The 18,012-nt window shown below is 41.0% G+C and overlaps 1 protein-coding gene across 1 annotated transcript; it reads left to right on the forward strand.

Moving 5' to 3' along the window:
• The first annotated feature begins 467 nt into the window (after positions 1 to 467).
• On the forward strand, positions 468 to 17,952 carry LOC311137955 (syntaxin-16-like). The gene is made up of 9 exons (XM_084172584.1): positions 468 to 922; positions 8,350 to 8,361; positions 8,508 to 8,615; positions 9,020 to 9,160; positions 10,498 to 10,660; positions 10,887 to 10,975; positions 11,660 to 11,803; positions 15,204 to 15,284; positions 15,412 to 17,952. The coding sequence occupies exons 1-9, from the start codon at positions 791 to 793 to the stop codon at positions 15,511 to 15,513; spliced, it is 972 nt and encodes a 323-aa protein (XP_084028710.1). The 5' UTR covers positions 468 to 790; the 3' UTR covers positions 15,514 to 17,952.
• The last annotated feature ends 60 nt before the right edge of the window (positions 17,953 to 18,012 follow it).

An 18,012-nucleotide genomic window follows, 5' to 3' on the forward strand; every position in this document is an offset into this window, starting at 1 on the left:
GAAAGTCGGGGAGGGGAGGACGGCAGGAAGGGACAGAAGAGAGGAGGCTATTTTTACAAGATTAAGGGTGGGACACAGCCAGTTGAATAAGACATTAAATGTGATAGGAAAGCATCCAACAGGAAAGTGTGATTATTGTCAGGAAACAGAGACCTTGGAGCATGTATTGCTACAGTGTGGGCAGTATCAGAGGGAAAGAGAGAGGATGAGATCTAGTATGAGGGAGAAGGGGATACAGGAAATTAGTTTAAAGAGTATATTGAGTAGAACGTCATTAGATATAGTTTCAAATATTTTGTTATCTTTTTTAAGAGCAACGGGGCTGTCAGGTAGGATTTAGTTTCTCCGTCTCTGGCCCAAACTCCAGTACAGTAGGTGGCGGTAATGCACCATAACGTTGGATGGCAACCGCCGATAAACCCCACCGAAGAAGAAGAAGAAGAAAAAGAAGTGTATTTACGTTTCCACGTAGCTAGAGAAGGCCGTTCTTTTACCACCGACCCGCTCTCTCCTTTCCATTTTTCATTGAAAACAAACGGTATCGGTCATATTTTATGGTTTTATTTATGTATTTCGTGAAAGCGACAGATACAGAACAAAGTATATGAAGATAGAAAAGGAAAGAACCCCTCGATTAGCCGGTGGGCGAGCGTGCCTGTTGTTTTGCTGGCTAGTTGACTTTCCTTGTATTGTAACTTACTAAAAGTAAACTAGCTAGCTAGGTTCTCGTCGTAGCTACTGCCACTGGTTGTTATTTGATAGCTGTACATCCTTCTTGTGTAAATTAATCATGGCAACTAGGCGCCTGACCGATGCCTTCTTATTAATGCGGAACAATGCAATCCAAAATCGGCAGATATTGGCTGAGCAAGTGAGTACATACGACCCCCGTCGTACTCTGAGTACACGTAGCAATGCTGCGGTGAGTCTAACGTTAATCGTCTGGATTTGACATTTGATTTGTGTGTGTTATGATAGCTAACACATTCATAAGTTAGACGTAACTTGGTTAAGTATTTCTTAGCTAACTGGCGAGTGACTATCTACCAAACATTAACCTGATGTTGGCTAATGCTGCGTTTAGCCGTCAATCTAGAAGGCAGCAGCTAGCTAGGTAACTAGCTGTCAAGCAATGTTGCTGTCAAGCTAGATGCGCACATTTGCATTGAGTCATGTCAGAGAGGCATGCATTTGGAATACTGATGCCCCAACTTGCATTTCCTGTCTAGCCAACATATTTGACCAGCTCAGTTTGCTACCAATCATCAAAGAGCGTGCATTTTCCTTTGACACGATAGTCAATTGAAGCAATGCATTTGTCATTGTAAGAAACTAAGTAAAAGATCAAGGTAGAACATGAAATACATTTTTAGGGGCAGTGTTCAATACTTGATAAAGAAGTCACAACCACAGTGCATGCTGGAATGAGTTGGTTGGTCTTTTGTCAAATGTAACAATTGACATGTTACATTTCGTGAGGTGTTGTTTGTTGATAGTGTGTGGCCTCTGTATTTGCCCCTTTGCCTTAGTGAGTTGCACGTCTACCTCAAAAACCTCCCCATTAGGCTAGATGGTGCTGTGGTCTCAGTTATAGATTTAGTTGATCCTGTGCTTGGTAAACTGTTCTTTTAAACTTATTTAATAAACGTTAGATTAATATGGTTGTTACTAAGATATTTGTTTGCTAGAATTTAGAATACCTAGTTTGCACTGTTGGTCATTGTTACATTTCAAACATCCTGGACTGATACATTTTATTTTAAATTATTGACCAGGATGCAGGATCTTTTACAAATACTGTATATGTAAGTCTATAATATGTTGTAGCCTAATTTCGTTTGTATAGTTTCAAAACTCTAAATTGTTTGTAGTTTTCCCTTTCAGTCCCTCATTAATTCATTAATTCACCCTACTTCTGGGCTCGAAGGCGTTTTGGCTGTGGGACGGTTATTGTGTGCAGCAGCTTCCTAGTAGATTTCAATCCAGACTTTGAAATTCCTGACTTCGTTTCATTCACCTGATCGTGGATAGTAGCTTGGATAGGCTACTCAGAATTTTGTTGGCACTGATAGCACCAACTATCAAATGTTTGTTTGGATCAAGAGCAAATCTGGTGGTTACTAGGCTTTGAGTTTATCTGATTGATATAGCTTAGGTGCTCCTTGTTTTTATGGCACTGTCTCTTGTATGGTGTTCTACATGCTCACGCTGAGTGATCTGCATATCAAAATCCTCTTATAATGTTAATCTTTGTCCTGCATCTTTCCTTTCTCTAGGCCTATATGAAATGGTTCTGCGGTTAGGCTAATCATTTGGGGATCTGGGACATAAGCTAGCCCTATATCTTTGCCTTCACACACGCTCTTATGTCACACTTCACTGACCCAATGTATGTAGGCCTAGCTCCTGAAGATAAGCGTCTTTACCTCAATAGGTTGCTACTATTTTTGTCACCATTTTGGAATTGATCTCAGAGGGGTTAAACGTCCAATGCAGCCATTTTTATCTCAATATCAAATAATTTATGGGTAACAATTAAATACCTTACTGTGATTATTTTCAATTAAAATGGTAAAAAAGAAACAAATAGTTTCTTAGCAAAGAGCCATTTCTCAAGCAATAATTTTGCTAGAACTGTCTGGGAGTGGTCTGAGTGGGGAGGGGGACAACTTAAAACTAGCTGTTATTGGCAGGGATCTACTTCATCTACTTACCTAGAGTCAGATGAACTTGTGGATACAATTTTTATGTCTCTGCATGCAGTTTGAAGGAAGTTTGCTAACTAGAGTTAGCGCAGTGACTGGAAGTATATGATAACTGCTAGCATGCTACAGTAGTAGATACCATAGACTTCCAGTCATTGCTCTAACGCTAGTTAGCATTGGCTCGCGAAACTACCTCTAACTTCCTTCATACTGGATGCAGAGACAAATGGTATCCATGAGTTCATCTGACTCTGAGGAAGTAGCTAAAGGGCTTCATTGCTAAAATCCTGAAGTATCCCTTTTAACTAATTCAGTGGCTGTGGATCCAACAGTCGGCGAGTGAAGTCAGGGGATGTGCATCTGCGACAGCCGAAAGATGGATACTATAGTGGTTTACCAACAGCAAGGCTCAGATCAACATGGCAGTGTCAAAATAGCTATTATTGATTAGGTTTTTCTTTATAAATGTCTATACCCCCATATCACACACTCACGAACTGAAAACATAACCCTGTGTAGCTCAGTTGGTAGAGCATGGCGCTTGCAACGCCAAGGTTGTGGGTTTGTTTCCCAAGGGGGGCCAGTATGAAAATATATGCACACTAACTGTAAGTCGCTCTGGATAAGAGCGTCTGCTAAATAATAATAATAATATGCCATTTAGCAGACGCTTTTATCCAAAGCGACTTACAGTCATGCGTGCATACATTTTTGTGTATGGGTGGTCCCGGGGATTGAACCCACTACCTTGGCGTTACAAACGCCATGCTCTACCAGCTGAGCTACAGAGGACCACTAACTAAATGACTAAAATGTAAATAAAGTGTAAAATTAATTGGTTAGAGAGGTCTCAAATATCACTTTCATTTGAATCCCCTGTAGCTTTAGTATCACAGAAAAATTGGTTCCTGTTTCAATCACTTCTTTGGCCACGTTCTCTTGGGTCAAACAAAAACACCCCAATGATTGGTTGACAAATGGTGCCTCCCACAATGGAGGTGATGGCTGCATGGTGCGGTTGGTAAGAAGCAACTGCAGCGACTTGAATCTGACTTCATCAAAAACGTCATGACCTTTGATCACATGATTTTTGTAAAGTTCATGCTTCTTTATACCCATAACGCAACACACTTTGAAAGGCGGAGACCGACGTTGGTCAACGTCTTGACAAAAGTGATCAGCTCGAACGTGACCCCCGTGCGGAGAACAGGCTACTAGCGTGAAGTTAGATCAAAGTTAGATCAAGCTGACTCGATGTCTGCAAGATCACATAATGATCACAGTATTCTACATAACAGAACCGAATATAATAGCATAGTGTAACGTTACTGTAAGACACCCAAAAAAAATATCATCTCTCATGAGGCCAAAACTCAACTGTGTGCGTCTCGAGGCAAAATACACAGGTAGACTATGCTACAGTTTGTTAACAACATCTTCTCTAAAATTTGCTCACTGTACATTCTTCAAAACAACACTATAGGCTACTTCTAAACAACACTAACTCAAGATCAAAATGTATATCCCCATTAAACTGATTGAGATCAAATGGTTGGTTACTATGGGTAAAACTTAAAGAATTATCATTGACAATTAAACGCTGTGGTGTTTTTGTCTTACAGTAACGTTGTGCTATTATATTCGGTTCTGTTATGTAGAATACTGTGGTCATTATGTGAGATCTTGCTGACATTGATTCAGCTTGATCTAACTTTATTAAACAAGCATAATTCGCCTGAGTAGCCTGTTCTCTGCACATAGAGAATATACAATCAGTGGCCAGTTTATTAGGTACACCACCCCGTTCACGAAAATGGTTCGCTCCTACAGACGGTGAGTCTCGTGGCCGTGGGTTGCTATATAATGCAGGCATCCAGTTACTGTTCGATTGAATGTTAGAATGGGCAAAACAAGTGACTTAAGTGACTTTTAGCGTGGTATGATCGTCGGTGCTAGGCGCGCTGGTTCCAGTATCTCAGAAACTGGGTTTTTCACGCACAACAGTGTCTAGGGTTTACCGAGAATGATGCGACAAACATTGTCAGCGGCGGTCCTGTGGGGGCGAAAACAGCTTGTTGATGAGAGGTCGTAGGGCAATGGCAAGAATCAACAGGCGGGCCACAAACAGGCAAATAACGGCGCAGTACAACAGTGGCGTGCAGAACGGCATCTCGGAACGCATATCTCGTCGGTCCTTGTCACAGCTGGGCTATTGCAGCAGACGACCACACCGGGTTCGACTCCTATCAGCTAAAAACAAGAAGCGGCTCCAGTGGGCACGCAGTCACCAAGACTGGACAATTGAGGAGTGGAAAAACATTGCCTAGTTTGACGAAACCCAGATCCTGTTGCATCATGCTTATGGCAGTCAGGATTTGGCTTAAGCAGCAAGAGTCCATGGCCCCATCCTGGTGTCAACGGTACAGGCTGGTGGCAGTGGTGTAATGGTGTGGAGAATGTTTTCCTGGCACACGTTAAATCCTTTGATACCAATTGAGCAACATTTCCATGCACAAAGAATTCAAGCTGTTCTGGAGGCAAAGGGAGGTCTGACCCAGGACTAGTGTACCTAATAAACATACGTAGAACGTGATCCGCAAATGCCAGAGTCTTCGGGAAGCTCTGGATCTTTTAGTCGGCGGACTAAAGATCCTGAAAAAGTCAGATCCGCAGCCACAGCTTAACTAATTTACCAACTTGTGATGTCCCCAGGCAGGCCAAAACTCCATCCCACCAAAACAAGCTGACATTTCAGACGGTCTTTTCAAACCGCTCGTACACTAAAAGGGCATTATCATCATTTTCACAATTTAACAGTATTATTCCGAACATATATATATATATATATATATATATATATATACACACACACACACTACCAGTCAAAAGTTTGGACACACCTACCCATTCAAGGGTTTTTCTTTATTTTTACTATTTTTTACATTGTAGAATAATAGTGAAGACATAAACTATGAAATAACATATGGAATCATATAGTAACCAAAAAAGTGTTAAGCAAATCAAAATATATTTTATATTTGAGATTCTTTGCTTTGACAGCTTTGCACAATCTTGGCATTCTCTCCAGCTTCATGAGGTAGTCACCTGGAATGCATTTCAATTAACAGGTGTGCCTTCTTAAAAGTTAATTTGTGGCATTTCTTTCCTTCTTAATGCGTTTGAGCCAATCAGTTGTGTTGTGACAAGGTAGGGGGGGTATACAGAAGATAGCCCTATTTGGTAAAACACCAAGTCCATATTATGGCAAGAACAGCTCAAATAAGCAAAGAGAACAGTCCATCATTACTTTTAAGACATGAAGGTCAGTCAATATGGAACATTTCAAGAACTTTGAACGTTTCTTCAAGTGCAGTCGCAAAACCCATCAAGTGCTATGATGAAACTGGCTCTCATGAGGACCGCCACAGGAATGGAAGACCCAGAGTTACCTCTGCTGCAGACGATAAGTTCATTAGAGTTACCAGCCTCAGAAATTGCAGCCCAAATAAATGCTTCACACACTTCAAGTCACAGGCACATCTCAACATCAACTTTTCAGAGGGGACTGTGTGAAGCATGGTCGAATTGCTGCCAAGAAACCACTACTAAAGGACACCAATAATAAGAAGAGACCTGCTTGGGCCAAGAAACACGAGCAATGGACATTAGACCGGTGGAAATGTGTCCTTTGGTCTGGAGTCCAAATTAGAGATTTTTGGTTCCAACCGCCGTGTCTTTGTGAGACGCGGTGTGGGTGAACGGATGATCTCCGCATGTGTATTTCCCACCGTAAAGCATGGAGGAGGAGGTATTATGGTGTGGGGGTGCATTGCTGGTGACACTGTCTGTGATTTATTTAGAATTCAAGGCACACTTAACCAGCATGGCTACCACAGCATTCTGCATCTATATGCCATTCCATCTGGTTTGGTCTTAGTGGGACTATATTTGTTTTTCAACAGGATAATGAACCAACACACCTCCAGGCTGTGTAAGGGCTATTTTACCAAGAAGGAGAGTGATGGAGTGCTGCATCAGATGACCTGGCCTCCACAATCCCCCGACCTCAACCCAATTGAGTTAGTTTGAGATGAGTCGGACGGCAGAGTGAAGGGAAAAGCAGCTAACAAGTGCTCAGCATATGTGGGAACTCCTTCAAGACTGTTGGAACAGCATTCCAGGTTAAGCTGGTTGAGAGAATGCAAAGAGTGTGCAAAGCTGCCATAAAGGCAAAGGGTGGCACTTTTTTGTTTACTCCATATGTGTTATTTTATTGTTTTGATGTCTTCACTATTGTTCTACAATGTAGAAAATAGTAAAAATAAAGAAAAACCCTTGAATGAGTAGGTGGGTCCAAACTTTTGACTGGTAGTGTGCATATATAAACTCAGCAAAAAAAGAAACGTCCCTTTTTCAGGACCCTGTCTTTCAAAGATAATTCGTAAAAATCCAAATAACTTCACAGATCTTCATTGTAAAGGGTTTAAACACTGTTTCCCATGCTTGTTCAATGAACCATAAACAATTAATGAACATGCACCTGTGGAACGGTCGTTAAGACACTAACAGCTTACAGACGGTAGGCAATTAAGGTCACAGTTATGAAAACGTAGGACTCTAAAGAGGCCTTTCTACTGAAAAACACCCAAAAGAAAGATGCCCAGGGTCCCTGCTCATCTGTGTGAACGTGCCTTAGGCATGCTGCAAGGAGGCATGAGGACTGCAGATGTGGCCAGGGCAATAAATTGCAATGTCCGTACTGTGAGACGCCTAAGACAGAGCTACAGGGAGACAGGACGGACAGCTGATCGTCCTCACAGTGGCAGACCACGTGTAACAACAATCCCATTGAGCACTTCTGGGACCTGTTGGATCGGAGGGTGAGGGCTAGGGCCATTCCCCCCCAGAAATGTCCAGGAACATGCAGGTGCCTTGGTGGAAGAGTGGGGTAACATCTCACAGCAAGAACTGGCAAATCTGGTGCAGTCCAGGAGGAGGAGATGCACTGCAGTACTTAATGCAGCTGGTGGCCACACAAGATACTGACTGTTACTTTAGATTTTGACCCCCCCTTTGTTCAGGGACACATTATTCAATTTCTGTTAGTCACATGTCTGTGGAACTTGTTCAGTTTATGTCTCAGTTGTTGTATCTTGTTATGTTCATACAAATATTTACACATGTTAAGTTTGCTGAAAATAAACACAGTTGACAGTGAGAGGACGTTTCTTTTTTTGCTGAGTTTATATCACAGGAAAATCACATTTTTGACTGCACTGGGCCTTTAATGTTTTGGCCCAATATCCAGTTATTTGTTCCTCACAATTTTTATAGATTTCTCAAAGATACCTTTTAAAGGGGGATTTCACAGGGTTGAAGAACCTCAATTCATTGACATAAATAATTATTTTAGACTTTTCTTTAGTCAGTCACAGAATCTGGTGACTCAAAATGAGACATTTTGGAACGTGTATGATCCCTCTTTAAACAGTGTCTGTGACATTGCATGCAAAATGTCTCTGTGTGAAGCTGATCACTGCTTTTTGTCTGGGGCTCACTTACTGTCACTGCTGTCTCACTTCATCTCACCTCTCCCTCTCTCCTCATTGAATGGGACTTCGCTGGGGTCTGCCAATCCCATTAGGAGCTTGATGAGGTACTGTCCAATCTCCTCATATCCAAACTGTACTTTCAGTCACAAGGAAAAAATTATAAACCGTGCTTTGTATGGGTTGGAAAGTTTGCAAACAATGTTTCAAATGGGTAGTGATAACTGTGTAATATGTATGATTTTGCCGTCAGTTGGCTGATGACCGCATGGCCCTGGTCTCAGGGATCAGTCTGGACCCAGAAGCTGCCATCGGAGTCACCAAGAGACTGCCGCCCAAGTGGGTAGATGGGGTAGTTGAGGTAAGAAACAATCACATGCTCTTAACTACTTCAGTATGAAAAGTTTATTACTAGTCTTCAAATGCTTAGTTTCACCATCATAAACAATGAAACTATTGAGCTATAGATACTTTAGAAAATGTCAGCCTAATATGTATTAGCCTATATAATAATAATAATAATAATAATAATAATAATAATAATATGCCATTTAGCAGACGCTTTTATCCAAAGCGACTTACAGTCATGCGTGCATACATTTTTGTGTATGGGTGGTCCCGGGGATCGAACCCACATATATAAAATTCCTAAATCCAATGTCAGTCGTCTTTCTTTAAAATTGATTTTTTACTTGGAGCTTTGGATCTTTCAATGTCTTGTTTTCTCGTGCCTCGTGTTAATCCTGTGGTTGCGTGGGCTTTCAGATTCAGTATGAAATCACACGGGTCCGGCAGAAAATGAAGGAGCTGGCTGCCCTTCATGACAAGCACATGAACCGTCCTACCCTGGATGACAGCAGTGAAGAGGAGCATGCCATAGAGATCACCACTCAGGAGATCACACAGGTAGGCCAGTGACAGCGATGGGAGTCTATACAAAAAACCCCATTGAAAGAACTTTGAAGAGAAGTCACATTTATTATTACTACATAGGAAACTTGCTGAGGCAAAATGTGACACACCTCATAAGTGTCCTTCTGGAAAAGCCAACGCCTATGCAGTGGTGTAAAGGACTTAAGTACAAATATTTTTGTAGTACTACTTAGATCGTTTTTTTGGGTATCTGTACTTCACTTTACTATTTATATTTTTGACAACTTTTACTCCACTACATTCCTAAAGAAAATAATGTAGTTTTTACTCCATACATATTCCTTGACACCCAAAAGTACTCGTTACATTTTGAATTCTTAACAGGACAGGAACATTTTCCAATTCCCTGATCATCCCTACTGCCTCTGATCTGGCGGACTCACTAAACACAAATGCTTCATTTGTAAATTATGTCTGAGTTTTGGAGTGTGCCCTGGCTATCCGTAAAAAAATGCAATAAAACATTTTTGGTGCCGTCTGGTTTGCTTAATATAAGGAATTTGAACTCTTACTTTTGATACTTAAGTATATTTTAGCAATTGCATTTACTTTTGATACTTAAGTATATTTTAGCAATTGCATTTACTTTTGATACTTAAGTATATTTAAAACCAAATACTTTAGGGGCTCCCGAGTGGCGCAGCGGCCTAAGGGACTGCATCGCAGTGCTAGAGGCATCACTACAGACCCTGGTTCGATCCCGGGCTGTATCACAACCGGTTGTGATCGGGAGTTCCATAGCGCGGTTTGGCGGGTCATGTTTCGGAGGACGCATGACTCGACCTTCGCCTGCCGAGCCCGTTGGGGAGTTGCAGTGATGAGACGATCGAAATTGGGGTAAAAAAAAATAAAAAAATACTTGTAGACTTTTATTCAAGTAGTATTTTACTGGGTTACTTTTACTTGTGTAATTTTTTTATCAAATTATCTTTACTTTTACTCAAGTATGACAATTGGGTACTTTTTCCATAACTGCGCCTATGAGTTCCTAACTATTATTGTTATGAATAGTCATTTGTTAGATAGTATGATCTGATTTATATTTAAGACTTAACGTTTGTGGCTTTTATAAGGGCCTACAGTATATAGAGCCTGCTGATGTAATACTGTATGTCAACAATTATTGTCCATTCTTGTTATATAGTAGAATAAGATATATATTTTTCAGTGAGCATTTCTCCGTGTTCTCATTTACTTGGTTCTGTGTAGATGATGATCATTATTTATTTTGAATTTAAATTGTACAAAGGTCAAAGTTTTTTTGTCTTATGGCAAAGATTTATTGAGTGCTCTCTCCTTTGTCTATGTAGATGTTCCACCGATGTCAGCGTGCAGTGACCGGTCTGCAGTCTCGCTGTGGGCACTGCACAGAGCAGGAGGAGAGGCTGCTGAGAAATGTGGTGTCCTCTTTGGCAGGGAGCCTGCAGGAGCTGTCCACCAACTTCAGACACACGCAGTCCAGCTACCTAAAACGTAAGCAAGCACTCACTCAGTATTTACTCCTACACCTTGCAACTATCTTTTCAAATTGTTTTGTATTTCTATTAGTTTCCAGTCTTCCATCCCTCACTTCTCTCTCTCCTTACACAAACCTGCGCGCGCACACACACACACTCTCTACATTTATCTTTGTTTTCACCTCCACCCTCATATCATATGTCTCTTTTTATTGTCATAATGTTGATGCTTTCTGTTACAGGCATGAAGAATCGTGAGGAGAGATCCAAGCACTTTTTTGACTCTGGTCCTCTAATGGAGGAGGATGAAGACATAGCACTATATGAAATGGTGAGCTTGGAACGGACAGTGTATTTTGACATTTACCTGATCAGCATAGGTGCTCATGCATATCTCTCAGGAAAAATATAATATCCTGGTGAAATTAATATAGAATATATTAATGCATAGACAAATGTATGTCTTGTTTTTGCAAAATGTAACAAGAATGTGAGTTCCATGAAGTTGACTTGTTGAAGCCTAATGAAAATCAATGGGTGTTGTGCTTTATCTCAATGTAACAGAGGAAGTCACCCTTACATTTTAACAATACTCATCTGATACCACATTATTTATTTGGATAACCACCTAAATGTTTACATACCTTCTATTTTGTCCTGAGATGGGCAAAATAACATTTACTTTTAAAGGATTCCTCTTTTGGTGTGAGAAACAATAAAATATCAAGCCGTTTACTGAAGTGATGCAATTGTAATCAGTTTAAAAGGTGCAATGAGAACATTATGAATATCACACTGTTATTTACACTAGAGAAATGTTTCCTTACACAAGTTTGAATCCATTGATATGACAAAGGTTCTGTCCCAAATGGCACCCTATTCCCTACATAGTGCACTATTTTTTACCAGGGCCCATAGGACTCTGGTCAAAGGTAGTCCACTATTAAGGGAATATGGCACCATTTTGGGAAGCAGACAGTTATCTCACTGAGCCCATATCTCTGATCTCTCCCAGGGGTTTACAGATGACCAACTGGTCCTGGTAGAGCAGAACACAGTGATGGTGGAGGAACGCGAGAGAGAGGTCCGACAGATAGTCCAGTCCATCACCGACCTGAATGAGATTTTCCGAGACCTGGCAGGAATGGTGGTGGAACAGGTCTGTGAGGGAAACCCTATTCAGTGTTCGGAAACACGACAATTATATGGAAATAATGTTTAGGCTATACAATACAACAGTCCTTTTATCCATCATTTCATTTGACTCTGCAGTAATAGGAATAATATCTGATTTACATCACTATCAAACTGTATATGTTGTGTATATACAGTGCCTTCGGAAAGTATTCAGACCCCTTTACTTTTTCCACGTTTTGTTACGTTAAACAGCCTTATTCTAAAATGGATTTTAAAAATAATAATCCTCATCAATCTACACACAATACCCCATAATGAAAAAGCGAAAACAGGTTTTTAGAAATGTTTGCTAATTTATTACAAATAAAAACAGAAATACCTTATTTACATAAGTATTCAGACCCTTTGCTACAGTGAGGGAAAAAAGTAGTTGATCCCCTGCTGAATTTGTACGTTTGCTCACTGACAAAGAAATGATCAGTCTATAATTTTATTGGTAGGTTTATTTGAACAGTGAGAGACAGAATAACAACAAAAAAATCCTGAAAAACGCATGTCAAAAATGTTATAAATTGATTTGCATTTTAATGAGGGAAATACGTATGACCCCCTCTCAATCAGAAAGATTTCTGGCTCCCAGGTGTCTTTTATACAGGTAACGAGCTGAGATTAGGAGCACACTCTTAAAGGGAGTGCTCCTAATCTCAGCTTGTTACCTGTATAAAAGACACCTGTCCACAGAAGCAATCAATCAATCAGATTCCAAACTCTCCACCATGGCCAAGACCAAAGAGCTCTGCAAGGATGTCAGGGACAAGATTGTAGACCTAAACAAGGATGGAATGGGCTACAAGACCATCGCCAAGCAGCTTGGTGAGAAGGTGACAACAGTTGGTGCGATTATTCGCAAATGGAAGAAACACAAAAGAACTGTCAATCTCCCTCGGCCTGGGGCTCCATGCAAGATCTCACCTCGTGGAGTTGCAATGATCATGAGAACGGTGAGGAATCAGCCTAGAACTACACGGGAGGATCTTGTTAATGATCTCAAGGCAGCTGGGACCATAGTCACCAAGTAAACAATTGGTAACACACTACGCCGTGAACAACTGAAATCCTGCAGCGCCCGCAAGGTCCCCCTGCCCAAGAAAGCACATATACATGCTCGTCTGAAGTTTGCCAATGAACATCTGAATGATTCAGAGGAGAACTGGGTGAAAGTGTTGTGGTCAGATGAGACCAAAATCGAGCTCTTTGGCATCAACTCAACTCGCCGTGTTTGGAGGAGGAGGAATGCTGCCTATGACCCCAAGAACACCATCCCCACTGTCAAACATGGAGGTGGAAACATTATGCTTTGGGGGTGTTTTTCTGCTAAGGGGACAGGACAACTTCACTGCATCAAAGGGACGATGGACGGGGCCATGTACCGTCAAATCTTGGGTGAGAACCTCCTTCCCTCAGCCAGGGCATTGAAAATGGGTCGTGGATGGTTATTCCAGCATGACAATGACCCAAAACACACGGCCAAGGCAACAAAGGAGTGGCTCAAGAAGAAGCACATTAAGGTCCTGGAGTGGCCTAGCCAGTCTCCAGACCTTAATCCCATAGAAAATCTGTGGAGGGAGCTGAATGTTCGAGTTGCGAAACGTCAGGCTCGAAACCTTAATGACTTGGAGAAGATCTGCAAAGAGGAGTGGAACAAAATCCCTCCTGAGATGTGTGCAAACCTGGTGGCCAACTACAAGAAACGTCTGACCTCTGTGATTGCCAACAAGGGTTTTGCCACCAAGTACTAAATCATGTTTTGCAGAGGGGTCAAGTACTTATTTCCCTCATTTAAAATGCAAATCAATTTAAAACATTTTTGACATGTGTTTTTCTGGATTTTGTTGTTGTTATTCTGTCTCTCACTGTTAAAATAAACCTACCATTAAAATGATAGACTGATAATTTCTTTGTCAGTGGACAAACATACAAAATCAGCAGGGGATCAAATACTTTTTTCCCTCACTGTATGAGACTCGAGATTGAGCTCAGGTGCATCCTGTTTCCATTGATCATCTTTGAGATGTTTCTACAACTTGATTGGAGTCTACCTGTGATAAATTCAATTGATTGGACATGATTTGGAAAAGGCACACACCTGTCTATATAAGGTCCCACAGTTGACAGTGCATGTCAGAGCAAAAACCAAGCCATGAGGTTGAAGGAATTGTCCGTAGAGCTCCGAGACAGGATTGTGTCGCGGCACAGATCTGGGGAAGTGTACCAAAACATTTCTGCAGCATTGAAGGTCCCCTAGAACACAGTGGCCTCCATCATTCTTAAATGGAAGAAGTTTGGAACCATCAAGAATCGGGGGAGAAGGGCCTTGGTCAGGGAGGTGACCAGGAACCCAATGGTCACTCTGACAGAGCTCTAGCGTCTTCTGTGGAGATGGGAGAACCTTCCAGAAGGACAAACATCTCTGCAGCACTACACCAATCAGGCCTTTATGGTAGAGTGGCCAGACGGAAGCCACTCCTCAGTAAAAGGCACATGACAGCCCGCTTGGAGTTTGCCAAAAGGCACCTAAAGACTCTCAGACCATGAAAAACAAGATTCTCTGGAATGATTAAACCAAGATTGAACTCTTTGGCCTGAATGCCAAGTGTCACGTCTGGAGGAAACCTGGCACCATCCTTACGGTGAAGCATGGTGGTGGCAACATGCTGTGGGGATGTTTTTCAGCGGCAGGGAATGGGAGACTAGTCAGGATCGAGGCAAAGATGAACGGAGCAAAGTACAGAGAGACCCTTGATGAAAACCTGCTCCAGAGCGTTCAGGACCTCAGAATTGGGCGACGGTTCACCTTCCAACAGGGCAACGACCCTAAGCACACAGCCAAGACAATGCAGGAGTGGCTTCGGGACAAGTCTCTGAATGTCCTTGAGTGGCCCAGCCAGAGCCCGGACTTGAACCCGATTTGAACATCTCTGGAGAGACCTGAAAATGGCTGTGCAGCAACGCTCCCCATCCAACCTGACAGAACTTGAGAGGATCTGCAGAGAAGAATGGGAGAAACTCCCCAAATACAGGTGTGCCAAGCTTGTAGCGTCATACCCAAGACGACTCCATGCTGTAATCGCTGCCAAAGTTGCTTCAACCAAGTACTGAGTAAAGGGTCTGAATACTGTAAATGTCATATTTCCGTATTTTTAATAAATAAGCAGAAATGTCTAAAAACCTGTTTTTGCTTTGTCATTATGGGGTATTGTGTGTAGATTGATGAGGGGGGAAAAAATAATTTAATCAATTTTAGAATAAGGCTGTAACGTAACAAAATGTGGAAAAAGTCAAAGGGTCTGAATACTTTCCGAAGGCACTGTATATGACTTTGTATGTCTTCACAATCTGATTATTTATTTATCCAATATCAGGGCACAGTACTTGACAGAATTGACTTCAATGTGGAGCAATCGTGTGTCAAAACAGAAGAGGGGTTAAAACAGTTACAAAAGGTAAGGACACAACATTAAAGATTGTTGATGTTTCAGCCCAATTGGTGATTATGTCCACGAAAAAGGGAAAGATGTTACCTTGCACGCAAACTTAGTTATAACATTTTCTCTCTTTGTTCTCTTACAGGCTGAACAGTATCAGAAGAAAAACCGAAAGATGCTGGTCATTTTAATTCTTACTGTTATAGTTGTTGTTCTAATACTTATTCTATTTGGGACAAAGTTCTAGTGATTAATTCCTTTGTTTTTGGTATGTCTGTGTGTATGTTTGGTGTGCATCTATATGTGCTTGTATGAGGGTCTTCTCTGTACTTTAAACGATGCTGACTATCTGTCCAACTTTCCAATCAACATCTGAAGAATCACCCCAATCTCTCGCTGTATGGCTCATGGAGATGTGTTGAATGCATGCTCCCTAAAAGAGAGCGAGGACAGCCAGGGTGAGTTCCTATTTCACTTTGCAACTGGCCTGCACACATGCCCACTGTCTGCCCCAATACCCTCTTGAACATGACCATATACTCCATGTGTCATGGTTCCTGCTGCAAACAAACACAAAAAACTCTCAAATTCCCTCGTGGAAGACTACTGATTAATTGTCATGGCCACACATTTTGCTTGTTTTTCAAGCTTGTGTGAGAGTAAACATCATCTGTCCAGTTTTATTGTAAGCTATAGCTGTAAGCCCTGCCCTCCCATGTCTGTGTTTTCAAGAGAAGAATTCTGACAACTCAGCTACTGCACAGATGAATATTGAAGGTCTATGAACAAGGAACATTTGTGTCTCGTGGTGTTGCTACAGGACCCTGGTCAGTGCAGAGACTTCATTCCTTTTTGCATTTGATTCCTTTTTCACTTTATCATGGTTCCTTTTTTAAAGAGGGAGAAATGACAAAAGGTTTGCGTGTCTCTCAGTGACTGAAGAACTACAGTAGCTGATTCATTGAATACCAAAACAACCTTTTGGATTAAGAGCTGTAGTTGACCATCCTAAGTTCATGTCTCTGTACCAACAGTAGTATCTTTCATGAATTTGCACATTTAGATCACTTGATGACTGCTTTCTTTTGTTTCATGACCCTCTCTATTGTCTGATATCGCTAACTGACACATTTTTTTACATTTTAGTCATTTAGCAGATGCCCTTATCCAGAGCGACTTACAGTTAGTGAATACATGTTTTTTTTTTTTTTTTTCATACTGGCCCCCCGTGGGATCAGTTGAGTTTATTCTTGTGTCTTTTATCCCTCACAGTTTGCACATATCTAAAGACTGATGGGTTTGGTTTCATGGCTGTAAAACGGTCTCCTGTATAATATGAAATTATAATTATTTATTTTGAATTTAAATTGTATAAAAGGTCAAAGGTTTTTGTCTAATATGACAAAGATGTATTGAGTAGCCTACATTGTGTCCATGGCCTAACGTATGGGGATGAACAATGTGATCAAGCCTTGATCTCAGAAATTACTTTGCCCATTCCACTACAAAATCAATTAAAAGTTGAGAGTACCTTTTTCTCACACTACTGTTTCTTATGAAGAATGGTCCTTTTCTGGAAAGATTTGTGACCCATTTCATGTATGCTCAAGTGTTTTTTTACTGTCCCAAATGGCACCTTATTCACTAAATAGTGTACTACTTTAGACTACGGCCCATAGAGAATAGGGTACCATTTGAGAAAGAATCATGGACAGAATTGTCCATTAACAAAACATTGCCCAAGTTCAGTTATATATAGATATACTGTACCATGGCATTGTTGAATACTATTTTCTGATTGGCTTTAAGGGCATTCTAAAGCGTGCATTATTTTCCTTTATAAACTGGGTGGTTCAAGCCCTGAATGCTAATTGGCTGAAAGCTGTGGTATACCACAGGTATGACAAAATATTCATTTTTACTTCTCTAATTACGTTGGTAACGAATAATGGCAATAAGGCACCTCCGGTGTTTGTGGTATATTGCCAATATACCATGGCTAACGGCTGTATCCTGGCACTCTGCGTTGCATCATGGTTAAGAACAGCCCTTAGCCATGGTATGTTGGCCATATACCACACCCCCTCGGGCCTTATTGCTTAAATAATGCACGGTATATTTGCATGGTAGAATTCAATGGCTATAGTTAATTTTTACATGTTTTGTTTGAGCTGCTTTTGAAAGGAAAAAGTATAATTGAAAACCGTATTGGTATTGTTGAATTCGATGTTCATAATAGCAAGCTAGGACTGATGGTTTGGTTAGCTAAATTTGCAAGTCTGTTTGTTTGGTTACCACGGAAACTACTGTCGCTATCTAGTACACGCACATTGAACACATTTCTACCCGCAAATGAACACATTTCTAGTGACTAATGTGTTAAATTATAGCCATGGTATAAAAGGAATAATCAACTTGGTGCTCTGTGTTCTCTGGAAAATAATGCGCGTCGTGGTACACACCTTCCACCTCGTTTATTATTTTCCATATAACTCATAGCCCCTCGTTGATTAGCCCTAATCTTTGGTTTTACACACACTTCAATGGTAAATCAGCATTGTTCATGTTGTGATGTTTTGTGTGTGAAAAAAAAAAAACCTGCTACGTCCTTATGGTATATTAGCTTATGTTTTTGTTTTTTTTGTGGATATTAGCAGTAATAATAAAAATAAATACGTGTATTGCATTGGGTTTGTTGCAGCAGTTTCAGAGATCCAAGAAAACTATGCAAAAGGAAGGTTAGATA

The sequence above is a fragment of the Coregonus lavaretus genome (genome assembly GCF_964263955.1).
Source record: "Coregonus lavaretus genome assembly, chromosome: 12".
Lineage (NCBI taxonomy): Eukaryota > Metazoa > Chordata > Actinopteri > Salmoniformes > Salmonidae > Coregonus > Coregonus lavaretus.

Bases quoted from the DNA above. Each gene is read 5' to 3' on its own strand.
- LOC311137955 (XM_084172584.1), top strand. From the start codon at position 791: ATGGCAACTAGGCGCCTGACCGATGCCTTCTTATTAATGCGGAACAAT. The intron at 10,976-11,659 runs GTGAGCTTGGAA...GATCTCTCCCAG, and splicing joins ACATAGCACTATATGAAATG to GGGTTTACAGATGACCAACT. The intron at 15,285-15,411 runs GTAAGGACACAA...GTTCTCTTACAG, and splicing joins GGTTAAAACAGTTACAAAAG to GCTGAACAGTATCAGAAGAA.